Source organism: Hippoglossus stenolepis, chromosome 12, assembly GCF_022539355.2.
Source record: "Hippoglossus stenolepis isolate QCI-W04-F060 chromosome 12, HSTE1.2, whole genome shotgun sequence".
In the NCBI taxonomy this organism is placed as follows: Eukaryota; Metazoa; Chordata; class Actinopteri; order Pleuronectiformes; family Pleuronectidae; genus Hippoglossus; species Hippoglossus stenolepis.
Window position 1 is genome coordinate 18,467,518 of NC_061494.1, and position 27,502 is coordinate 18,495,019.

The 27,502-nt window shown below is 42.8% G+C and overlaps 1 protein-coding gene across 1 annotated transcript; it reads right to left on the reverse strand.

Moving 5' to 3' along the window:
- Positions 1 to 1,687: 1,687 nt before the first annotated feature.
- oprm1 (opioid receptor, mu 1) lies at positions 1,688 to 27,037 on the reverse strand. Its single transcript, XM_035171734.2, has 6 exons — positions 26,494 to 27,037; positions 8,789 to 9,138; positions 7,165 to 7,340; positions 6,251 to 6,429; positions 5,475 to 5,658; positions 1,688 to 4,733 (listed from the first exon to the last, which is right to left on the reverse strand). The coding sequence occupies exons 1-6, from the start codon at positions 26,763 to 26,765 to the stop codon at positions 4,728 to 4,730; spliced, it is 1,167 nt and encodes a 388-aa protein (XP_035027625.1). The 5' UTR covers positions 26,766 to 27,037; the 3' UTR covers positions 1,688 to 4,727.
- Positions 27,038 to 27,502: the final 465 nt, after the last annotated feature.

Here is a 27,502-nt window from a genome sequence, read left to right on the forward strand (position 1 = left end):
AATTCCTCGTATGGACAGAGATCATCTTAATTTGAAAACGCCATTATCGTGGTTGTTTGGATGTAGCCTTAATTTCTTTATTAATACCATGACTGCTACAGATATTGGGCTGATGTACAAGTTCTGGCATTGAGCATGAAAAGCATGATCCCAATCACATAATGTGCATCTTTAATCAGTGATATCACACATGCACAGTGCAACACTTTGGTAAACAAGTGCAGAATCAGTGTTCACATGCAGTGTAATCATCTCATTAATCTTATCCAATATTACCAATTAAGACAAAATAGAACATGGACATTTTAATCAAGAGCTGTCCCCTGTGTGCAAAAATATCATATTAAGGTTCCACACGGGACGACAGTATCACATTTCTGTATTATCATTTTTTCCAAACAAAATGTTCTTCGTTTTTCTCCTCGAGACCTTTGAAAAGCGAGGTCAGGTCTGGTTGAGCGAGAGACGAATCTCTGCCGAGGAGAGTTTGATCATAATCATCATGACAGGACCAATCATGCTGCCAACTCCAATAAGGAAAAGCCTGGCTTCTCGACGGTCCCTCACATGACAGGACACAGTTCAAGGCATGTACGCAGACACACATGCCACAGACATGCCTTCGCTCTTCTGAGACTGTGCTGACCAGGATTTCAGGCGTGTAGGTGGTTGTTCCTTCAATTTCTCTGTTAGTTTTCAGAGCGGTTTTCAAGCGTTTCCCCACAGGGGAAGTAACCATCACACCTTCCCTTTATTGCCCATAAAGCATCTCAAGCCTCAATGGTTCAATGCCCGTTCTGTGAGGTCAAGGCAGGTGGAAGGTTTTACCCGTCTGTGCACAGGGGAGGAGTTTTTATATTAGGTCTGTGTGCATTCAGCCAAAAACCAGTTTGTTGAGACATAGACAGTCTTCAAAAAATAGATGACAGTCTATTACCGACAGTGAAGCCAAAGTGTCTCAATCGCCCCCTGGTGGCTGGCTGAAGTACAGTTCATAAACCCTGCCACCTCCATGTTAGCGGATGGGACGTTGAACCAAACTAAAAAGTCTAAGATGGTTTCTGCTGTAACCTCAGTGAGAGAAAGTGAACCTGTCCCTGATGAGGACGTCAGATGTTTGATGTATAAATAATGTAAGAAAATGCATGTGTACTTTTTCATTATTTTTAAATAGTGCATGGCAATTTATTGATTTATGCTTATTTTTTTATTGTACATAGAAATCATCCATTCATTCATTATGTCCTCAATAAATGAGTAAAAAGCTCTTGGATCCTTGTGTTTAAATGTGCACACCTGATAAAAGATGTGGTCATGTTTTTGTGCATGCACAGCTCACTGGTACAGTGTGACTTACTAGGACATTGAGCTTGCACACACACACACACACACACACACACACACACTGATCTGACACAGCACTTTATGGCTGAAAAATGAGGATCACCAACAGTCACAATAATCATATTTTCACATTAGCATCATCATTTGGGATTTAATAACAGTTCTAGGAATAGGACAAGTGATTGATGGGTATAAATCTCCAGCTCTCTGAGTGCACAGAGGAGACGAGCTGCATTTTGTCTCAGGTTCAGACTGGAAATGGGACATGTGTGCGTTTGAAAGAGGAGCCGAGCACAGTGCAGATACTTTATTCAGATGCAAGAAAAAAAGTCATACAGTGAGATTCAGATTTACATTTTATTCCATAGACAATGCACTGAACAGTAACATTAGACGCATCATGTTACAGCGTGTCATTCATGAAGTACAAATTATCCTCTGTACATTAGATTACAAGAAGTGCTCCTCAAGATAATAAGATAAGTATAAGTACACCGGCATCGTGGGCACAGATCAGGGGACAGCATCAGATTCACTTTATATAAGTTTACCTTTATGTAAAGAGTCTATTCTGTGTCACCTGCTGCACATTGTGTTTTAATGATGCAAAACACATTAACACCAAATGTCATCTTTGGTGTTGGACAGTTTGCTGTGTCCCAATTCAGGGGCTGCATCTTTCGGGGGAGTCGCCCTACGAAGGCGCCACCTCTGGTCTGGTCAACGAGGCTTTTTCAAATTTGTGCCACCATTGTCATATCATGTCAATGCACCGCAGCGACTTACAATTGGTGCATTCAATATCTATTAGGGGCCATTTAGGGGTTCAGTATCTTGCCCAAGGACACTACAGCACGCAGATGGGGAAGACTGAGGATGAAACCTTCCGGTGGGAGGACGACCGCTCTAACCCTCAGACACAGCCGCCCATTGTCCTGCTCTCACGCTGGACTCACACGTGTGCATGGCGTTAACGGTGGGGATGACCGCCTAACATGACCTTTGGTGCCGAGGCGATTGTCATAGTTTCATGCTTGAGACACACAACATAGCTGGCACACGTGCTAACGTGCCACACAAACTATCAATCCAATGCTCAAGAGAAGTACACAGGAAATAAAATCCATAAGCAGATCAAATCCTGTTCACCAGCTGCCTCCTTTTGCATTAACGCGATTTGATTGACTGGTGCCTCCGCTGCTGCATGAAAAATTTCGTCCACTTACGTTGCCACACACAGCAACGTGATGCAATGGGCACGGTAGTATATGTTGCATGCAGCCTACTCGCTGACTGTAGCCGCACTCGCTGCCACATAAATCTACATAATGAAGGTGAAGAAGCACATTGTTATGAATTCACTCAATACCCATACACATTCATTTGCTCTGCACATGTGACACATTATCTTGACACCAAGGGAATTTTATCTGTGAAGGATAAAGACTCGAGCATCATGGCACTACACTCACACACGTGCAAGATATTTTATTTCTTCTCTTCATCCTCAAATCTATTCCATGCATAAAGATGACATTTTGGTTCTAATAAACACTTGAAATACAGCAGGTGACACATTGATGCTCCAAACAGCTTAATGCTTCAGTTATAATTATGATAGATATTTGTTCATTCGCACAATTTGGCCAATAACAGTTTATTCTTTCATTGTAGCTGGTGGCTCGACTGAAAACAATAATCTATTTCATTTTATTTCAAAATTGAGCCGAAAGATGTGATACTAAAGTGGCATCATTATCTATCCTTCTTCTCCAGGCTAGTCAAACCAAATTTCCATTTTTACACACATTGTTTTCTGATGAATATTCACCCCCTCGGTTAAAGCAGGGGAGATTCAAAGTGACAGAAATCCATATTTAGAAGCACACAGACTGGCTGGTCCACTTTCTTGACGATTTCTCGTTGCGACATCTTTAAAAAAAATCAACACAGTACTTACAGTATCTTACATGGGAGATTAATACAATCATGTTCATATTTACAGATCTTTAGAAAAGAAAATACTGGTGCACAGAATATCAAGTAGAGCTCCCAATGAAGGCAACTGGCAAGAAGAGCACACGGCACAACACGTAAGCACAAGCAATTTCCACAGATTACGACATACAATCCTGCTTGGCTCATTTGTTAAACACTCCAGAGGAGAAGTGACTCCATTTACATCCATAACCTCCGTAATGGCTGTTACGTCGTTGATCATACACATTTAGTCCCATATGTCCGCACTATAGGCTCCAGCAGCACGCGGTGGGCGCTGTGCAAACAGAACCACCTGTCTTCTTTGCTGGTTTCAAGGACCCCACAGTTCAGCACAAGGATCCAGAGTGAAAAACAAGAAACAGGTTTCTCTTCTGTACATTCAGGAAGTTCAGCAGAGAGGACATTCAGCGCTCCACTGTACGACAACTTACTGGTGGGTCAAGCAACAGGGCAGGAAACGTATTTACAGAGAAGGAAAGGAAAGGAGGGGACAGTAAACGACAACAAGGGGTTAGGGTGGTTCGAGAGGAGAGAACTGTGCACTGTCAATCCACCGCAAGTGGCCACAACGCCAGCGTAGTACTGTGAATATAAATCAATTTGCAAACGCTGGAAGGCAAAAAATCCACAGAGACACGGGATGAAAAGCACAGCTGGTGACATTGTAAAACCCCTCCGTCCACTAATGCCTTCATGTGGTGACAGCCTTTAAACCTTTGTCCTCTCAAATACATGTGAATGATTAAAGAAGAAAAACCGGAGGAGGAAATGTGACAGACGGGCGCGAAGGTAGAAGATAATTAATTGATTTTTCTTCTTCTTTTTCGTTTTTTATGGCCGGGACAATTAGTGATAAGGTGAGGGTTGGGATGGATTTTGCTCAATGAGCTCTGCAGACAGACGAGAACAACATCACATTAGAGGCTTGTGAACGTGGCTTTTATGGATCGGTCTATACATCTCTCTGTACATGCTGTATTCTGTCTGTTTTGTCTGATGGCAATGAAGAAACAATGACGATTTTAATGGCGTTAATGCACAATTTAGTGCAACGATGTCTTCAATTAGGTGGATACAGTGTTTTATGGACTCTTTATTTTCGGGTTTAGTCTATTTTGAGCCACGTGTGTTATCTGTCTCAGTGAAAGCTTTGCACAGCCATGCGGTTAGTGCTGTAGTTAAGCTCGCAGAACGTCGGCAAAAAATCGTCTGTGCTATCGAGTCATGTCCTGGGATTGTTTGTTGTGTATGTGTGTTTCAGGAGTGTGTCTGTGTGTCTGAAGTCAGAGCCCTATGGTGACCTGCGTGACCTCCGAGTTGAGATCGTCGTTGGCAGAGCCGCCGCAGCAGCGAGAGTCCACCGACGACCCCTCCAAGGCTAGTCATACCTGCAGAGAGAGGAGGTACAAAAGGTGAAAGAGTGTTATGATTGGCTCAAGCCCCCCTCACCCGCCCGCGACCCTCAAAGGATCAGCGGTATAGATAATGGATAGATTATCTATATAACCCATATTGTGTACAGTATACTCAATGTAAAACCTTGCATTATTGACTGCCCATAGTCATATACTGAAACACAAACCAGTAAAAAACGGATTGACATTTTAGTAAATATGATGAGAGGTTACGTGACACAATCCACAAAACAAAAGCAGTAATTTGTGGGACGGTTGTGTGTCCATAATCAGGGGCCGCATCCTTGGGAGGCCCCATCTGAAGAACGATTGCGTCACACTGGTGCGACTGTGGCGTCTCATTTTGAAAGCTCCTTCAAATGCGGCCAACAAAGTGTCCTTCAGTAAACAGGTGAATTCGTCTTGGGCGAGCTAATCCCAGAATACATCACGTACTGATGACAAGTAAGGTAAGAGCGGAAAAAGCTGGTGGCTGGAGGCCACACCATTTTGTTTTGGAGTACTCCGAAGCATGTGGCCCCTGAATTGAGCTTCTTGACCAGATGGCGTCTCCGCGGGTAACCTGGCAAACTCACGGTTTAGGCTGAGCTAACTAGTTGCTGACTGTTGCTACATATTTACTTTGAGAATGGAACAGCTTGTCAAATTAGCGCATCATTTCCTTTAAACTGATTTAAGTACTGGAAACAACACACACACACACACAGTGACTACCTGCTGATTGGACCTTTCTCCTGTGTTTCCACTGTTGTGTTCACGCTGTGGGAGCTTGCGGCTGGTGACTCCGGTCCGGGATGAGGTCTGCATCTCTAACACAGACGGACTCGGGGTGCAGAACTCACGGAAACAACGCTTGAAGTTCTCATCCAGGTAGCCATAGAGAACCGGGTTCAGACTACTGCAGGGGGAACAAACAAGGTCACAGGTTAACTCTTCGAAATATTACTTCCTAGTAATTAGTGGTGAAGAAAATCAACATTTTTCCATAATGCTCTGTTATGTGCACGTAATCAGACTTTTACTAGTAAATAGCACCAATCATTCTGTTTCACTTCACTGATAAAACATCTCTGAAATAAATACGCTTCAGCAACTGTGCAATTACTGGATAAAAAATACAATCGTCTCAATAAGATACAAGCAATACCCAGCAGATCGTCAACATTATTATCTCTGCCGAGGAGGTAATGTTTTCACCCTTGTCTGTTTTTTGATTTGTAGATTACACAAAAACAACCAGATGTATTTCTACAAAACTTAGTGGAAGGATGTGGTTCGGCTCGGGGAAGACACCATTACATTTTGGTGCAGATCTGGATCATGGGGCGGATCTTTTCACTTTGTTTATCATAGCATGATGGGGCCTTTTTCAACATTTTTGTTGATTTCTCCAGGGATATTTAGGGAACTGATATCTATGACTATGAGTGTGTGAAATTTAGGATGATTGGATGTTTGGCTAAGACTACCAGCGTCTACCGGGTGCGTACCTGTTGGTGTAGCCCAGAGCGATGCAGAAGTGCCAGGTGATAGTCTGCAGCGTGGAGCTGGGGATGTTGATGAGAGCGGTGATGATGACAAAGATATGAATTGGCGTCCAGCAGATGATGAAGACGGCAACCACCACCAGGACCATGCGTGTGATCCGACGCAGGTTCCGGTCCTTCTCCTGTGTGTGAAGGAGGTAAGTGGTTTAGTGGCCAAGGATAAGTGGAAGAAGAAAACAAACGTTGGAGGAAAACAGGAAGAAGCACAAAGGGAATAAAAGCAGTAGAGGGAGATGTAGATAGTAATTATAGAAATAGGAGAGAGAAGAAGTGGAGAATGTGGAGGAGGACTGGAAAAGGACAGATGAATTAGAGAATGCATGGGGGAGGGAGGACTGAAAGATTGGGAGAAAAAGGTGGGGGATAGACAGGAGAGGTATTGTGAGAGAGAAAGACATAGAAACGAGAAAGAGAATGATGAAAGGGAAGAAAAGTGGTTGAGAAAATAAGGTGGTAGTTCAAAAGCAGAAAAGGTACAAATCACACCCATATTCACTTTGATTTTCCATTTGTATCCACTGTACATTATATATCCACATTATGACAAAGTCGATTGTTGCAGTCGGCGTTTGCAAGAATTTCCCAGATACTGAAGGTAAATAATTGTTGTTGGGCCATTTCTTCTTCTACTGGAAATAATCAAAATTAAGTCACGGCCTCAGGCTAATGGTGATTTTCTCCTAATTGGTTTCTTTTAAGAGAAATGAGGGCGTTGTATTTGCTTACTTAATGCTTGCGTTCAGAAACTCCAGATTGCAACTAATTAAAAGCCTGAAGGCATCAAATGTGTGAATCAACTCGCTACATAAACAAAAACTGGCTCATGTTTGTTCAAGGAAAAATTATATTTTCTTAACCTGTGAGCCGGACAGCATGCGCACACTCTTGAGCCGCAGGATCATGAGGCCGTAGCAGACGGTGATGATGAGGACGGGCATGATGAAGGCAAAGATGAAGACGCAGATCTTCAGCAGGGTGTCCCAGTACCAGGAGGGGTGGGGGAATATCAGCTTGCAGTCCATAATATTGGAGGCTGTGCAGGATGAGGAGGAGACATACTGTACATGGTCAGAGGTTAACAGAGACACGAAGCCCCAGCACATGCACACGAGTTATTCAATATTTACTACGTCTGCCAAGGTTTTTATGTTGTTTGTTTGCCAGCAGGATTACGCAAAAACCTACTGAACGGATTTTCCACGAAATCTTGATGGAAGGACGGGACACGAGCCAAGAAAGAAGCCATTAAATCTTGGCGCAGAGCTGGACAAAAGCTTCTGACATTTTCACTCGTTACCCAGGGAATAATTCATGGCTCTTGATTAAAAACATCAGACACATTAAGGGAACTGATATCTACGAGTGGAGAAAATTTGGTGCAGCTTGATTGATTTTAAGAGAACGGTTGGGCCTTAGCGAAGGTCTGGCTCCTCTGAATGATACTGTGGTTCCTTCTATTGTCACTGGACAAATATCAGTGTACTTGATTTGTCTGAAATGTGTTTGTTTATGCTAGTTGTATACAAAGGAACCAAATGCAGTCTTGTTCAGTAATAGTATTTACTACGGTAATAGTATGTACATTTGTTATTAGTGTCAGATCTCCAAAACTCCAAAGAAAAATGTATGTGCCACATTTTCTAAAGACCAACCACGAGCTGTCCCCCTTAAAATACATTAGATGTATAATGTCTCTAAAATGGAGAGCCACTTGAACGCAATCCCTTGAAATTTAATTATTTGGTGTCCTACTTTCCTCGTGCTTGATATTTCGACCATGAAGCAGCATTGGTTGCCTGTCACTTCCCATTTCTCTCCTCTCGTTTTGTGTCGTCTCCTTTCTCTTCAAATCTCTAATAAAAGGCACAAAATTTCCCCAAAGACACCGCGGTTACGGCGCACCACTAATGCACAAAGTGGTGCTTATTACGAATGTATTTGATCTGTTCGTGCAGTTTACGCTGCTTGGAGCTTTTGAATTCCATCGATTGAGATCATTTATTTCTTCCCCTTCCTTCCTCCTTCATAATAAAGTCATGTCAGTCAGGCGTATAGCATTCACCACAGCTATTAAGTGCAATTACATGGAAAAATATTTCTGGCTTTTCTCATTTTAAGGAGCCTGCTGGAGTTTATAATTGCCCTTTAAATCTGGAATGTAAAGAGTGAACTTTTCCTGCTACTGTTTTGTGTCGTATTTGTTGCTGAGCATATCGTCGACCATGGATTAAAAAAGAAATTAGTGCCTCTCACATCCCTGCTAGTTCAGTTCTATTGTTCTTGATTGCTATTCTCTGTATTGTCGTCATAATGAAGGATAGAAAATATGTATAATTATACATAACTTGCTGAAGGTTTAGACATTTTTTTTACAGCATCCAAACACAATCGCTCCATTTATAGTGCGAGCGTTGGAGCGTTTGGACAGTGGTACACAGCAGCTAATCAGGAAAAATTGAGCTTTTGTTTGTTTGTGCTTACAAGTGTTGGCGGTGGAGGCCATGACCATGACAGGCAACCCGATGGCCGAGGAGAGAATCCAGTTGCAGACGTTGACAATCTTGGCGTTGCGGGGTGTCCTGAAGTCCAGCGCTTTGACCGGGTGGCACACGGCGACGTAGCGGTCGATGCTCATGGTGGTGAGCGTGAAGATGGAGGTGAACATGTTGTAGTAGTCGATGGACATCACCATCTTGCACAGAATGTCCCCAAACGGCCACGTCCCCATCAGGTAGTTGACGCTTTGGAACGGTAGCGTGCTGGTGACCAAGGCGTCGGCCAGAGCGAGATTGAAGATGTAGATGTTAGTGGCTGTCTTCATTTTAGTGTATCTGCACAGAAAGAATGGATTTATAAGGAGACGATGAGAAACCTGATCAAAATTCATGACAAAAAGAGGGAGAAGCTCATGGCGAAAGAAAAGAGCAGATTCAGTGAGATTGAAATGTTTATTTCATCTTGAGATTCACGTTTTCGATGAAGTGTGAGTCTCTCCTCTGATTTCCAATCCTCTAGTTATATGAGGACATACACCACTTCCTGCAAAATGTATGCCAGAAAAAAAGAAATGGCATTTTGAAGCCATCTTCCTTGAGTCCTTACCACATAATGGGAGTTTGATACCGCTGAGCTTTTCAGATAAACCGAAGGATTACGTGTCCCTTTTATGAGTTGAGAATACTCTGCTTATTTTTATGCTAAATGAACCTTTTAAAAAACCTCCCTGGATTATATGAAAAAAAGCATTTTCACCAAGCTGAAAATCGGGCTGTTCATGAAAAGCTGGAAATAAAAGGCAATCATAGCAGACGGTGCAGCATTAGCTGGGCAAAGTATCCTGGGATGCTTTGTGAATAATTTAGCTCCCTTGTGTCAGAAATAGGGGCATTTTGTAACAGAAAAGTTATGGTTTATTAAGCCCTATTAGGTCAGTTTAAGGAGCTGCCCACAGCGATAAACCCCAGGAGATATCGTGCAGAAATTCACCGCAGAGCATATAATGTACGCTCTTTTTGCACTGATGTTGATGAAATGATTATTCTTTTCCAAGAGCTGTATAATTCAAGGTTTTGTGTATTTCATTCTGTATCCTAATGGCCTGTTTGAAAAGCAGGACTTCAAATTTGAAACATGAGGGGACGTTAAATAGCTTAGACTAAAACATTCACCCCCGAAACTCAATTAAATGTGCATAAAAAGGTTCATGTTCACTTTCACGTATAAGTTCTGTGTTCAAGTAGCTTTTTATCATCTGAATGAAGCATTATCATGGGATATGGAGCATGGGCCTTTTCCAGAGAAAAACAAAAATGTCCTTCAGTGAATCAATATGGTGGAAGAACAAGAGGTTGTTCAAAGAGAGTGGAGGACAGTGGAGTGTTTACAGAAAAAAGAAGTAAGACATGGACCCATTAGCAGAGAGAGAGGAGGATGGAACACAGACGATTGAACCGGCTCGACTGTTTAGAGCTCTTGTCAGGAAGGAAATATTCTGTGTTTAGCGTTTGCTGTGGGTGAAGCTGGAGCACATCAAAAGATCTTAAATGACTCATGTTCGGATGTCATAAAACAAATCCCCAATAGTATTGTTTATACAATAGTCATAAATACTTAATCATATATCCTGTTATGGTGAACAAACATTTCTAGGGGACACCAGTGTGCATGTGTATAATCCAGTTTTCTATAGTTCTATGTTGCACTTCTACGGTGGCCCACAATGTAAAAACAATATATATATATAATAAAATCCACACATTGATTGGCTAGCACCTCGGTTGAGCTCTGCGAGGCAACAGAACCTTAATGCAGTTCGACAACACATGACATCACCCCATTCAAAGTGATTGAGCGCTGTTTAGGTTGAAGCCACCGACATGTTCAAGTCCTCCCTTAAGGAAGGGTATTCAGTTAGTTGCAATATGCTACTTCGCCACCAGATGCCACTAAATCCTACACACTGAGCCTTTAATAATTTTTCAGTTAAAATGTTTAATTACATATATTTTCTTTATTGAGAAGATAATTAATTAGGATATCTATATTTTTCTCCTGCTTGTCCATTCAATATTAATTATATGAGCTACAACCATAGACTGGTTGACTTAGCTTAGCGTAAAGACTAGCAGCAGGGGGTAAAACTGTTCACTACCTGTCTGTACCTCTGAAGCTCACTAAGAAACATGTTCAATTAGGTTGAACCAAACAAAAACCCAAGTGGAACAAAGACAACACGTCATGTGTCAGATACATTCTTGGCACTGAGCAGTTGCCAGGCAGACTCCAAGAGGAACGGTACAACAGTACAAATTCAACAGACGTAATATAACATGATAGTGAGCTTTAGAAGTGCTGCTGGTTGTATTCTTTCATTTAAATGACATATTTAAGCGTGGTATCAACTTTCTCGTCGCAACTCTGCCAGAAAACTTGTGTAACTCGTCCTTTAATTTAATTTCCACACAGTGATTGTACTGTTGCTGCACTGCTCCTTTCAAACGCTACTTAGACACATCCCTGCTGTAACGTTATTCAATTCACCTGGACCCATAATGTGACAATGACACATTACACCCAGTGGCCTTCACTTTATTAAACCCAAACTGTCACTCCACCGCCGAGGCAATTTACTCCTGTTTTGTTCTAGCACTCTCCTCAATAATCTCAAATCCTCTTAACAACCACACATGATGGTTAGTTCATTAAATTCTGATTAACTTGAACACTGACAGCTTAGTGGTTTGTTATTTCAGGCTTTATTTGCACCGGGACCAACGAGACGCCTCAAGACGCAGTAGAAGCTGTCACCCTGCACTGAGGACCGCGCTGGAGCGGCAGGTAATTTCCAAAATCCCCTTATTGACTTTGAGACTGTCTGCAGCTCGTGTTTCTGCTGTATACGTCTGAGGCCTGTTTATGTACAGCCTGCCGCTGTGGAGGTGAGCGGCCTCGTTTAATCTACAGTAATTCAATTAGCTGTTTTATTTATTTCCCAGCTTTCATTAAATCTTTGCCCTTGAAGTTCTGTCGCACTGATCCTTCATTGTCATTATTTCCTGATTATATTATGTTGATTGTGTTTATTCGTACCTATTTGTAGCATTTATCTAAACAAGGTTACAAAGTGATTTTCCAAATATTTGGGAATAAAACATCACGGAACAAAACATGACAAAAAAAAAAGAAAGATAACATGAAGAAAATATTAAAAACAAACAACATCAACAAAGATCTGGCATTGAAAAGGCTTCCACATAATAATATAATAATAATGATTTAAAAACAGATAAAGTGCTGCCATGTCTTTAGGAAGTCCTTAGTGAAATGGGAGCTTGGGCCCCGGTGATAAAAGCCCTGTCACCTCTATCGTCCTGAAGCACAAGCAATTATTCGTGGAAAGATCTAATGATTATAGCTTTGAGCATATGGGAGTTAGGAGCCGTGTAATTTAACTGGGGGCCAGACCGTGCTGAGCTTTAAAAGCCACTTTAAGAATCTTAATATCAATCCTAATTTTAACTGTCAGCCAATGAACGGAGGAAGAGATATTGGGAAATGCTCGATGTTGCGAGCGACAGACGTTTGTTCTTGTTGGTGTATTGTTGTGGTTTATTTTCATCGAATCGATTTTCCAAGTTAAATAGTTTACGTTGTTCCAGTGTCTGTGAGTAGAAGCCTCTTTGTTCTTGTTCTTTAATGGAAAATGTACTGTAATTGCTGCCGCGATGGCTTTTAAGAAGAAAAGAAGGGTGTCATTATTGTTTCTAAGAGGAAGCAGTAAATGGACTGTATTCTTATGGTTCTTCTCCAGTCTTATAAACCACTCAATGTGCTTTTCAGAGCAAGTTGCATTCACTTATTCACACACACATAGTACAGTGTTTATGCACTGTGCTTTTTACTATCACACAGCATTCACACACTGTCAGCACAGTCGTCAGGAGCGATCAGGAGTTCAGTATCTTCCCCAAGGACACAGCCTGGAGGAGCCGGTGATCAAATCGCAGACCCGCTGGATAGTTGACCCCCCCCCCCCACACCACAGCTGTCCATGTGGTAACAGGACCTTCAATCAGTAGACCAGGGTTTAAGTCCTGAGTCATGTGTGTGGTCGTATTCACTTTGGCTCAGGTTAGGAAAAAGGTTTTTCATTAAACGTCACTTGTGTAAACACTGTTTGTTTAGTGCTCAAAGAAAAGTGATTATATAAATATATATTATAGATATTCAACCAAAACACGATCTAACAATTACCAACTGCCACGAGAGCCAAAGCCTAACCATGAACGTTTAATGATGCTGAACAAATAAAGGTTACTCTGTGTTGCTGCTGCAAATTAGTCATATATTTTATTAGTATTAACTAATTTCTAAGAGACAAGATGATGTTTCCCTGAAAAGAGCGACCACCAGCAGCTATTTCATCAAATTCAAAACACCTTTACGAGCTGTGCCTGGTGTTATATTAATTGACAACCACAAGATGGATATTAACTGAGGAAATTAACACATGAACACATTTATAAAGTGTATAAAACGAATTGTTATGACAGCAGAAATTATTTGTTGCTCATAAAACAGATACAGATCTCCTGAGAACGGCTTCTCGCTTGGGAAAAACATCTCTGATGAGAAAATAAAAGCTCTGTTTTTTGTAAGATAAGAAAATTGTCTCATTTCATGTCAGACCAAATGCAGTAATCCATCAATTAGCCACGGAGAGGCTGGAGTCAATACCAGCTCGCACTGAACCAGAGAAGAACCAAAATAAATATTTACAGACAAACTGTCAGCGTTGATTGAAAAGATGAAAACGTTCGGTGAAGCCACGGCAAGACCAGACAGACGTAACCATCTGCAAAGAGAAAAACTTAATTTCGCTGCTTCTGAGAATAAACAGCACTTGACGACATAAAATTGTTCCATCTGCTTCTAAACTGCCTGGACTTTTCCTGAACCACTGGAGCAAAGAGGCGGCGGATAAAGATGTTCAGTAATGGACCTTAAAATCCTCCAAAATAGTCCTCTCGGTGAAATCGTGTATAATTCATGGGCTTCCATCAAACCATTAGCTGTGGTTTCTACCTTGGGGAGGTGGGCAGGTGGATGGAGAGCGAGGTCTTCTCATTTCTCCTTTTGTCCACATCAGTTTTATTTCTTTTCTTAATGTGAGAGTAAACACATCTGGTAACATCGGTAAATCATCATCAAGACGATTCTGAGGAGAAACAGATTCCATAACATCATCATCATGTGCTGACGGTCAAAAAGAGACAAAAACAACGATGTATCCTCAGTGAGGTCCTCAAGGACGCGTTAATCAAATTGATTAATAATCAGTGGGACACATAAAAGTATTAATTCCCTCATTTTAATACATTTCCATGAAAAGGCTCTAAAACTTATAGGACTGATGAGAATTTATTATTTTAATATTCTACAATATACACAAATTCAAAGGTCTCAAATGTGACCATGGGGCTCAAGTATAATTATAATAAAAGCTTTTACATCTACGTACAAAAAAGATATTGAGGGAGAAAATTACAATAACCTCTGTCCTGGGTGACTAATAAGCATCATATGTTGCTGAATCTAGTGTAGTTACAGAAGCAGCACTTTCAGTGGGGATTATTCTTTTGATTAAGAAACCTTAGGTTGTCAGAGCAAGCTTTACATTACGACTCATAGTACGTTATATGTTAAGGTGGCCTCTAGTGGCCGTAGCAATTATGACAAGGCAAAGAAGACAGTTAATTCGAATTCCCAGTTTCAGTGTCCACCAGTGTGCTGGGGTCTGCTATGGTCCTCACGATGGAAAATGTTGTCATCCACCCATGTCCACTAGGGACTGCATGGACCACTTGCAGCCAAGCGGGACTCAGTCCACAGAACAATGAGGCTGCATCACCACCGCTGCACAGAGAGCTGCTCACCTGTTTATTCAACGTTCAGTGACGCTCAAACTCATTGTCGTGGAACGCACTGTCGTCAAGATCGACAACCCGGCCGCACCAAATTCCACTCCACTCTGCCCTGCCCCACTTTAACTGTGACCAAAAGTCACAGCAGAACCCTCCAATAAATGCAATGATAACTTTTCCCAAGTAAATGTCCCTCTGACTTCCTCATTAAATCCTTAACGGTGGCGCTGTTATTCTGCCACACAAACCTGAACACAAAATGCCTAATAAGTGTTCCAGGTGTTCTCTGTCTGAGTGAAAAACCAGTCGAAGCCCAGTTGCACTACACCAAAAGACCCAGAGTGGTCCAATTATTTTCAGCAACAAATAATGTGCAAACCACGTTTCCCTGTGTTTTCTACTGAAGAGCCATTGTGCCTGTGACTGATGTTAAGCCATAAGTGATGCCAAGGCGAGAGAGAAAAACCATTCTGTCCACACAGCATGTTCCCGCTTCATGGAAATTGTTCACTGCTTGAAGCCACTCTAATGTGCCTGAATGTTAATTAGTTGATCACTGTCTGTTTTCACATGTGAGGTTCATGCTTCACCATGGCAACAACTGCGACCATGCAGGGGAAAGTTTTGTGTTGTGTATGATTATAATAATAACAATATTCCAGGAATCACTCTGTTTCTGTCCTGCAGCGGCTCTTTCGATCGACTTTAAACAATTGGTGGGTGTATTTGTGAGGAGCTGAGGAAGCACAGAGTCGACTGGGAGGTGTTTTGAATGAGCGTATCTAGAGACTCCCTGTCTATTTCATATTCTGGGATGAATTTGATGATGAGGTCAATGTTGTTTTACGAGTTTGTAAAAACTCCATTAGCCCCGCGAGGCTAGTGCAGCCCCACACATCGGCAGCCACATTGTGAAACAAAAAACTTTAATAAAATGAACATAAAGATGACAAAACATCTCTGAGAGCAAACCCCTGTTGTAAAATTCCTTGGTTTTAATGTTTCTCCGAGCAAAAAGGAATCAGATTCAATGAGCCTTTTATTGTATTGTCTACAGGCCAGAAAATAAACATCATATATATGCGGCGGGATGTTTTCGAGCTTTCGTTCCACGTTGTTGTTTTTTTTTTCATAAGTTCCTTCACTCCCTCTGGGCTACGATGTCTAATGGGTTCAACACCAGCCAGCTAATATTACCTCCACTCTTCATTCTGCAGCCACAGCCCCTTGCAAAGAATTTCAAATCTCAGTGGAGAATAATAAACCTTCATCAGTTTATTTCAATACAGTAAATGGCCCTGTAGTAACACGTAGAAGCAAAGGGAAACAGAAGTGGCGACAAATATGTGAGATGACGGTTAATGGAAATAAAACTGTTTACATATGATGAGCTGGTCATTGTTAGTTTTTGTTGCTTTTGATGTTTTACGTTGATATTTCTGGAACGTTAACAGATTATAAAAGCTTTGCAGGTATTTAAAGCTTTGTGTACATTAGGATTGAGACTGTAGTGAATCAGTCTCGTCAGTCGCCATCCCACATTTCAACAAACCTCAAGATGGAACCTACACACTTGTGGTCCCCCGTTTGGAACAGAATTATTTTCATGGCTTTAGTTACACAGCAGGCTAAACACGATTCATCACGACCCAGTGAGGCCGGACGGTGCATGTGTAGCCTCGTGCATGATTCATGGGCTGCTGCTGGGTGCAGATAAAACAGTCCTGGTAGCAGAAACAGACGCCGCTCATGTGAGTGGAGATCTGTATGCCTCTGGCTCCGACATTAACACTGCCCATGCACGCTGAAGAGCATGATGTATTAGGATGTAGCTGTGTGTATGTGTGTGTGGCGCTCACGGCTGGGCATGTGTTTCTGTCCTGAGCAGTGACAGGAAGCCGAGATTTGTATTTGTGTTCACAGCGTGTATGTGGTGTTTAAGTTAAAAATTTCTATCGAGATATTAATGTATATCATTATATGGTACATTAGAACATCTATTCACAGACTGTAATGACGTCAACCAGGAGTGTGGATTCTCCAGAGCACACAGTCCAGATGGGTCCCGACAGGTCTGGCAGGGTTCAGACAAAACATTTTGACATTTTCGGTCACGTTGACTGAGCTTTCTACTTTTTACAGGCACAAGCAGGTTTTCTAATCCTGCTTGTGCCTGCAATTGAAGGAAAAACATTGGGCTCAGGTTGAGCTGGGAGACAAAAAGCAGAATGACTGTCAGGTTGGCGTCCGGCTCATTAGTTCTCTCTCTTGTTTCCACAGAAAATTGGGCCCCGAGCGGCGCTTCAACACATTAATAATAAAATACAATCAAATATTGCCAGAAAACACTCTGTACTCTGTGATATGCAACATTTCTCACAAATCATTAACTCAACCAGAGATATTAAGGGGAAATCATTATCACAGTGTAAACAGTACGACAAAGTTAATACTTTCACATACATTTGAGTTATGTCTGCCATCCCATCGCTGCTGAGAAACAAACCAACACTTCCATCATTAGAGCCGCACTAGTTCAATCACGGTTCATTTATAATTTGCAGTTTACATTATCATCTGTTGCAGAACAGACCTTCAACCAATCAGATCGACGGAAAGTGTGACGCTGCGCAGAGCGGCCGGACAATTCAAACAGCAGCTGTTTGTTTCTTTTAGAGAAAAATATTCACTGAAGTTAATTCAATCCTGTCTCCATAGTGGATTTAACAGACCTCTCCACATCAGTGGTAGCCATCTTGGTTTTAGCAGCGCCTCTGTCAGACATCAGATCGAAACCCGCCCCCGTTTTAAATAAATAAATGGCTGTGATTGGTTCAACCAGTTTCAGGATGCACTGTTGATTGGTCTAGATGGGAGCAGGCCTGGGGCAGTGGATAGATATGAGCCGTTGGTATCTCTGGTATCTGCTGTGAGGCGGCTACAGCTGCTGTCAAGTCTCCCAAGAGGATCTTTCAAGTTTAATTTAATGTGATTCAGACAAATGACTTGTAACATTAAAGCTGAAGTAATATATATTTTATGTAACAGTTCAAGTATTAAAAAGCATGATAAAATATGCACTACGACTCCTGTAATCCATTAAAAAAATTGTTTAAATGACTGCAGACTGGAAATGTTTTTTTTAATAATTTATTTATACATAAATTATACGAACGATCCCAAGAAAAAAGCAAAAATAATAAAGTGAGAAAAGTAACATAATAACACCGATTTATCTCATGTCCTAACTCTCTTGGAAATCGTTTCGGTAAAAAGAAGTCATTAGTCGGTCGCTGCTGGGAACGTGGGGCGGTGGATGCAGATTAAATGTTGGTAAATGGACCCACACACATCGTCGGTGGTTGTGACTCACTGAGATGCAGCGGTGGCTCTGTCCCCGATATGAAAGCACTTAAGAGACGTATTTAAATGCATTATGTTGACACTTCAGCGGCTCGAGGAGAGCTTAAAGCCAAATAAAGGCTCATAATCGAAAAGGTCTCAGCTGAAAAGAGATAATAATGGAATATTGAAAATGGAATAAGAGATATTTTTTTTAATGAACACTGATTCAAATGATCCACATTTGTACTATGTTGCATTAAGCTTTGGATTATCAGACCCGACGGAACCGACATGTGATGTATAACTCCCGGGACATTTCAGTATACCTGAGCAAAGTTTAAATAAACAATAACAACCTGAACACACAGTTAAGGTTGTGTAATGGTCACTTAGTTCAGTTTAAGCACAAAAAAAACCTGGTCAGGACAGGAGAAGATTAAAGTGGTTTATATTAAGTACTCTGTTAATGCTGGAGGAACTTGGTCGTCATGGTTATCTGGTCATGTTTGTGCCTAAACCCTGAAACTTACCTGCAGAGTTGTCAAATTCATTTGAGGGCACAGACTAATTCGGCCATCCTGCTGATAACATCATGCCAGAAAGTTGGAGATAAGATTTTAGGATTTATTTTGGAGGACTCATTGGCTAAAAGGCCTGGAAATGTTGAACTACAGAACAACTCCCTCGTTGCATCTGTGTTCTGTGTTTCCAGAGGAGCTGTTTAGTTTGTGCAAACCAGTAACCGGTAATGGAGAAAACGGCGACATTACAAACAGTTTCGCACACAAAGAGACGACAGAGAATGGTCCTGTTGTTGGTTTTCATTGTGTTGGATTCTGGTGTTTGAGTGGATGAAACAAATGAACGAAAAGGAGGCAGAGGCGTAAAAAGAGAAATCCTGAGCATCTCTCTCCAAAGAAGACAATTTGCTGAAAGACTTTCTTTTGCCATCAGCAGTAAAAGTTTGTTTCTCTGGTTCACTCACTTTTGTTTCCTTCTAACAGCCTCTCATCCTTCACTCTTGTTTGCTTTAACCTCATTTGCACACTTCCTCTTTATTAGGTGAAGTTCCTCCTTTCCTTTTAAAGTTTATTGATTGCCTTAAACATTTCTAATTCCTACAGTGCTGGAGGGAGTACTCAAACATTTGAAATAAATAGGCTAAAAGCACTTTTCTAGTTGTTTTTGCTAATGTATTAGCATATTAAGAACAGTTATCATGTCAAGTGACTGGTAATGGGTTTTCGTAAAAGATAGATAGACAGTGATCCAACACAAATATTCATAGAGATATTTAACTCCGTCTCTGAGCTGAACACACACAAATTCTGAAATAGGAAACTGGAAACAATTGGATAATAAAAGTAAAATAACCCTCAATCATTGGTTTGAAATGTTTTTTTCTGTGCGTCAGCGAGGGAGAAAGAGAACATGCACACACACACACACACAGACACACACACACACACACACAGACACACAAAAGGAGAGTTCCAGCTCTAAAAGTCAGCGACAGACAAACAGTTTGGCAGAGTGTGTTTCAGCACATCAGGCAGAGATGGATGGTCACTGTTTTGACAAATGTGCCGCCGTTCAAGCTGAAGGTCGTTTGCAAGAGGCTGGCAATGATTCATACAAACACACATTGTGATGAAGGATTACACACATGCAGTCTGCACAGAAAAACCCAAACAAGCAATAACTCAAGCAAACATATTCCCTACATTTCACACTCAACTGAGCGTTAATCTTTCCACCTACTGCAGAGGTTTGGTAAGACGCAAACATTAGAAGGGATGTGTTTCCGAACGTAAACTGGAAGTAAGAGACTCTCAGTGACAAATTCACATTCATATTTAGCCAATCTGATCCTAAATGGTTTGGCCACATCAAACAGACTTGCCAATATATATATATAGAGGGTGGGAAGCCAGTGAGGGATCATGTTTTATTCCCTGCACTTGAGAGTCTGGCAGGTTGGTCAGGATCCTGTATTTAGGGATCTAAAGGGGGAAGAATTGAATCTTAACCATAAACTGTAAAGATAGATGACGTGTCGGCTCTTAAAAGTGACGCAATAACATCTGGATCGCCCCTAGTGGCTAGCTGCAGTACAGCCCCCTGCCTGCCCCTTCCATGTACACACCCGATACATCTTTCCCAAAGAGGGAAATGTCTTGAGTGATTGTTGAGACTGACTTGCAATTGGTTGAGCCTGTGTATCTGTGGATTTAGTTTGTTTTTTTGTTTTTTAGGAAGTGGAGAAACGTCATCCATCTTTCTACACAGGCCTCAGTGCCATAATGACAGCTAAACAAAAGCTGCAAAAAAGAGCCCCTAAGATACTAAGGCTGCCATGTTGAAACATCACATTTCCAAGTAGCCAGAGAAACACAGAGTATGTGTGTGCTCACTGATTGAAGCATTTAACCAAAACATTCATCAATACTGAGAGGAGACGTTATTGGAAACTGACTGAAGCTGAGGAGGGGATCAATATGATAAGACAAACTGCGGTGGGCCATGTGTCAAATTAATCAGCAGCCACCGCTGTGACGGTATAACACAACCTCCTTCCAACACAAACACACACCGGCTAATCACAGAGGTTGTACAAACAGATTGATAATTGAAACAAATCGTGGACGAGCACGAACAGAAACCTCACACGCTGACACATTTTTCCTCCTGCTGATTCTGTGGCGGTCGTCTTTACAGGCAGAATAAAGGAGAAGGTCCCTCATGGGTATGTGTGTGTACAGCAAACTCCCCATTCTGTGACAGTCCGAGCAATCCCCACTGTGTCGTATTTGATGCAATCTTTTGTGTTGTTGTTGTTGTTGTGATGAATAAACGACTACTTTCATTAGTTCCTGAGAGCTGTTTGTCATTTCATACTGTGTATGTATTCAAAACCAAGGACAAAGTCAAGAAAAAGACTTGACAGCAGTGACGTGAAACATTTATGTTGTGTTTATATGAAAGCTCTCTCTTATCTCTCATCTCTTCCCCATGTTTCTGTCTGGTTCTGCCAGAGGTTTTCTTCCAGTTAATGATTGAATCTTTTCTCTCCACAGTCGCCGAAGTGTGGGACTGAGTTTCTCTACAATTTTTAAGGTCTCAACCTTACTATGTGAAGTGCCTTGAGTTATTGTGATTTGGAGCTATACAAATCAAATTGAATGGAATTTAGAGGGTGGCACGATGGTACAGCTTTTGGCACTGTCTTGGTTTGAATCCGCCAGGGCCGTTGTGGTCTTTGAAGGTTTTCTGCCGGGACTGGGGATTGGCATCAGATTGACTGGAGACTCTAACATCCCTGTAGTCTGAATATGAATATTTGTCTCTGTATGTTGGCCCTGCGATAGGATATGCTGGCGACTTATCCTAAACTGCTGTTATTACTAATGTAGCGTAGGTTCTAAACCTGCCTGTTTAGAATTGAACGTTTCTTTCTGAAACTCTTAAAGTGACTCAGTCTGCAGAACCCTGAAGCTGCGGCTGCTGCACAAAGAGCTGTTTACTCAAATCTTATTAATATGAGCACATCGCGTGTACTTCCTTGGGCCCTTAGCAATACACAAGCCAAGTGTAACAATAAGCAATAAGGTGAACTGTTTTCGAGATATGTGAGCCGCTGAAAGAGAGATTTCTGGAATTACTGGACAGATAAAACAGGGTTTTAGGACACAGATATTAACTTCTAGTTTGGATTATGTAGATCACAGTGACATAAATCACACACACTGCATTTATTCAGGAAGCACTGTATTATGTTGTGATCAGAGGTTTGGCAGCCGCTGTCCATTTCACTGTGATTCACTCTCGTAATGGTTTCCCATCTCCAAGAATATGACGGGGAGCCAATCTGGGCCAAATCCAGATCCTCAGTGACGCTGACAATGACACGAACCTAGAGATGATCAGCTTGTTACTTAGGAACGCTGTCGTCAATTTACTGAAGAGAAGAGTCTCTCTATGCCCTCGTCCACCGTCTTTAATGCACGTCCGAGTGAGGCTGTCTTACAACACAGAGAAAAGGTTTGACAGCTTCCAAACTAGTTCAGATCCACTGTCGATACTTTGACACGCCTTGATGAAGAAAGACATTTCAAACAGTACTTGAATGAGTCACTTTGTAAATGACAGAAGAACAACAGAGCCCATCAATTATCAAGTGGAGAGGGACCTTTGTTCCCTCCTCTTTACTTTATCATCATCTTTCATCATCTCTCCATCGTCATAAAAGATCTCCTTGAAATGAGCTTTTCTATTATCCTGGAGATCGCTCTCTTCAGTCTCTGCCAAATTCTCTAAATTCTCAACGCATTCTTGAATTATTATTCCTTCTTTTTCTTTATCTCCTTTTTCTTTCTGTAATTCTTTCTTTCGTCAAACTAAACAGAGCATCTGTCGATTCCTGACGCTCAGCGCTCCGTCTCTCCAGCGGAGTCCAGTGGTGTTAGAGAGGACATTACTCATCGACACAGGATGGTCTAATTATCTCCCTGCATGCTCTCTACTCGTTATTGTCTCCCTAACAATGAAGTGCACAGTGTACCTTGTGTGCCGATACACTAATTCGGAGAAAGTGCCGTACAGAATTCCTGCTTGAGCTGTCAAACTGATCATAATCCTGATCACTGAAATTCAGGCAGCTTTGTGGCAAACGCACGAGTTGAACAATTAATGAGGAGTAGCAGCTGATAGTTGTATGGATGCCGAGGGCAGAGGCTGAGTACATTTCCCTGTACTCGTCAAGTGCCAGGTCAGTTCTCCCAAGCAAACATTGAAATTGCAGCATAACATCTATAGTTTGTCGAGCTGTCCTCTTGTCATCGGTTAACAACAAAACTGAGGTCAGGGTGAAGAGTTTCTCCTGTTTACAGGCTGAGAGGAGGGAGGAGAGGGATGCACCGAGTGCCGCATACTACGCACAAGCACACACAGTGGAGTGCTGCTCTATGTGGCTGGTTTTATTCTGGGTTGGCACTGGCTTTGGTCTCCTGGAGGCCTCAACGACCACTGGGTTTACTTCCAAAGCTCTTCTCTGTTTATCTGAAACCGTCCATGTGCCATATGCTCCCGCTCTCTCCACCTGAACAGCGGCGCAAGCAGAGGTCCCATTAATCAGGCACCATCACGCCCATGAACAGGCACAAAGGGTTTCTTGACTTTCGAAGTAACCAGAATAAAAAGAGTAAAAATGTTAAATATATAGTCAGGTACCCTAAGGACAGATTTGTATTTTTCTTTCTTTGAAAACAGGACACATACACAGCGACTTGTTTGTGTTAATGAGAGGGGAGCCATTCTCTTTTATCCTGCTCATCTCACCTCCTGATTTTTAATTCTCACTAGTAACTAAGGTCTCTCTAAAATTAATGATTCTTTCATTTTGCAGTCAAGAGAATTTCTGTGTGTCTGTATAAGAATGAGTTCTGAAGTTCAGCTGCAGCTAATACGAGGCTTCGTGGTCTAAGTTCGGCCCTTTTCAGACATGAACTCTGGGAAATTGAGTCAGGAATATTTCTGGGGAAATGAGGTTTCTGAAAATCTGATGCCTGGGTAGCGCACACAGGAGGCAGGACAAATTCTGATATGGAAATAACACGGTCTAACACAGTCTATGGATGTTATCCCCATCACCGACAGTCAAATCTCTTTAGAAAGCAGCTGTGATTGACAAGAGAAACATCTACACCGACCAATAACCCTTTAGGTGCACACGTGTGTGTGTCAATCTTGCCTTAGCCTTGAAAAATGTGAACCTATCATTCCGATTCCTTAACATGTTCCACCTTTTTTTCATTGCTTGAAAGCGCTGTGACTGATTTTCTCTCGGGCTTTAAGCTGTGTCGATCGCTTCTGAGCTTCTGAGATGCCTGGTGTCGAGAGCACATCAAAAGACTGCAGGTTAGGTGTGTGAAACTCAGCCCGAAACCCCCGCTGGCTGTCACGTGAGGCAGCGGGAGCTCGACGAGGAATCCACAGCAGAGGAACAATAATGAGGCTCTAAATGCTTTCGCCTTGTGTTTTAAGATTCCCCCGACTCTCCTCATAACATCATATTTCATGTGACTGGTTTCTCACATAAACAGCAGAGACACAGATGTTTAGAAGTTACTCTGACATCAGAGAGCTGGGTCATGGAAAATGTGTCTTATGTGGAGGATCACCAGAATCACATTTGTTTTGCGCTGCTTCATGCGGCACAGCGTACGAGCGCTTTAGTGATTCCTGGTCAGCAGGTTCAGCTTCTCAACAGCCTCTTCACCGAAAGCATCCAGTGTTTTCTAGCTGTATGGGGGATGGAGGCAGGGGTTTGGGGAGGTGGTGGAGTCATTTTGCACTCATCACTATCAAAACGCCTCCCAGTGTTTCCATGGTAACAGCAAGCCCTCCGCACTGGCAGCATATTCCTACTGGAACCCGGTGGTTTCTGTTCAACCGCGATTGATTTTTCCGATTGAGTGTGCATGGGTCTCGGCTCGTGTTTGTTTGCTCACAAGAAGTTTGCGGATGTTAAGTGCGGAGCGGGCGGACGCGGGGCAAAGAGAGTAGGCAAACGGACCGGAGAGATAAGGAGAGAGCGGGAAAAGGTTTATGGCTTTAAGGTTATCGTTAGTCAGACAGTGAGGAGGAAACAACATCCCTCATCCACGGCTGTCACTATTTAATCTAGCAAAAATGCATCCAGTGCGGAGGCGGAGGGTTCAAGACTACATTTCCATTTCCAAGTAAATACATCCACTATGTGTCATTAGCTAAATGGCTGTTCCCTCTCTATCTGCCAACAGAGACACAAAAGACCAGGAGACGGGCAGAGATAGAGAGAAAGTCAAAGTAATCCTGATGGATTGTGGTTGTCAGAGGAATGAGACGCCAGGTTTCATTCGTCGAGTTCAAAAAAGTTGCAGGAGCCCAAAACAACTTCACATACACACTCTTGACTTTCACACACACACTCGATGGTTGCCTGTCAGTGTCAGGGAAAAGGACGAGAGGCCCAAAGCTTGAGCGATGCCCTTCACCGTCTATCAACAGCTTTCAGGAAAAACTAACACAGAATACATAATACCAGCCTGAGTGGCAGATCATACATCATAAACACTGTTGAACCTCTGCCAGTCGGCCACAGACAATTAGATCCCCTCATTCAAGTGACGCTGTTTATATTTCAAATGGGGATTTGACTTCCGTCTGCCTGCTGCTCTTTCCTTTCCTTTTTCCACTCCATTTAGTCGCTGTGTAAAGTGCCAGGGGGCAGATCCGTCAAGAGTCATTTGAGGTAGAAAATGTTTGACAGAGATGCACGACAAATCTGGAGATAACGTATGAATTCCAGCACATGGACACCGGCAGCGGCTCTCAACCCCCGAAAGCTCTCGAATCTCGTGGTCTTTCCAAGTTGACCTCTTCTTAGGCATCTTCATCATATATGGCAACACAAGATATGTGTGTTGTTTTTGTTTCGTAAAGTTGTGCGTGGGTTGCCTGTTAGAATCCTCATCAATGTGCCCACTCTCCAGAGTTATTCTCACATGGGCTCTTTCAGACATCCTCCAGAGGTTTTACTTGGGGGCTGGCAGGAGAAACTCCGGAGCCTCACACTCGGACATTTGCGTTCCCACGTTAAACCCCATCCGGATAATTTCAGTGCATGTTTGAATAAAGCAATACATTGTCGTAAAGAAGTGCATAAAAAGAGAAAAGTTGCTTCCTCATTCACTTTATGGACTCTATTGCACCAATAAAGTGAACAATCACAAAGTAGAACAAGGAAAATGGACATGGTGTGTGTGTGGACATGAGCTTCCTGCTGCATCATGTTTCTGACGTGGGAATAGCAGCATTATGTCACAAGAGCGGTTTTCCAGCTTCACTCTCGCATTGTGGACGAAAAGACACACGTCAAGAGGGGACCTGGTCGTTCTGGCCTTTTTATATATATCACACAGTTTGTTGTTATATGTGCACGCTGGCTGCGCTTGTATGGAATATGGAGGAGTGCTTTCCGTGCAGCAGCTTTTCTCTCCCCCTCCATCCCCTCGCTGTGCTCGCTCTCTGCGCGCTGGAGCAACCTGCTGCAAGGTTGGAGGCATTTTACGCACGAACGGCAGCTGAGCTACCAACACACGCACACGCACGCACGCACGCACGCACGCACGCACGCACACACACACACACACACACACACACACACACACACACACACACACACACCTTTATGTCCAATATGGCTCACACAGCAACAGGTTGTCAGTAATTTGTCTCTTGAATAGTTTATAGCATGTTAAAAGCCTGATTGTGCACAACGCACGTCCACACACACACACACACACACACACACACACACACACACACGCACACACACACTCAGTGTTGTGTACATTTGGGAGTGGGCCACTTTCTTACCTGACGATGATGTACATGATCAGCACGTTTCCCACCAGCCCCACCACGCACACGATGGAGTACAGAGCCGTGATAACGATGGCTATGATCACCGGGTTGGCGTCGCCGTCGCCCCCCCGGCGCTCGCCGTCGCATCGCACCTCCGCGAAGCTCGTGGAGTTGTTGTTGTTGTTTCCGCCGGTGAAGTTCCCGCACAAGCCGCCGCTGCCGTTGTAGAGCCCGGGGAGTTGGCTCCGGTAATCCGCGCCCGTGCCGTTACCTGCGCCCTCCATGGTCGGTTCCTGGAGCCCGGTGAGTGAGTTCAGGGTGAGCGGGAGATGCTGCGCGTCTTCGGCCGCCCCTCAGGTGGCGGTCGGCGGACTCGGCTGCTGGTGGTCCCCGGTGAGGAGGCGCCGGTGGAACGTGACACTTCACCGTGTGGAAGAATGTGGCGGCGCGTGGTGGGTACGACAGCCTGCGCGAGACTCGGTTAACTGACGGAGCGCGCGCGGCACAGTGAGTCCGCACGGGACAGAAGGACGAGTACTAATGAGTTAGTTCACTTCCTCACGTCCTTCCCTAGTTCCTTCCTCATTGGCTCCCTCCCTTCTATCCTTCCCTTTCTGTCAATTTGCTTGTTTCCTTCTTTCATCCCTTTCTTTTGCACCCCCTCCCTCTCTCATCTCATTCCTTCCTTCCTTCTTCCTTTCTTCCTCCCTTCCTTCCTCCCTACCTTCCTTCTTTCCTTCCTTCCCTTTCTCTTCCTGTCTCTTCCTTCTATTCTTCCCTCTCTCTCAATTCGTTCTTTTCCTTCTTTTATTCCTCCATCCTTTCCTTTGCACCCCACCCTATATCTTTCCTTCCTTCTTCCTTCCTTCTTCCTTTCTTCATCCCTTCCTTCCTCCCTACCTTCCTTCTTTCCTTCCTTCCTGTCTTTTCCTGTCTCTTCCTGTCTCTTCCTTCTATTCTTCCTTCTCTCTCAATTCGTTCTTTTTCTTCTTTTATTCCTCCATCCTTTCCTTTGCACCCC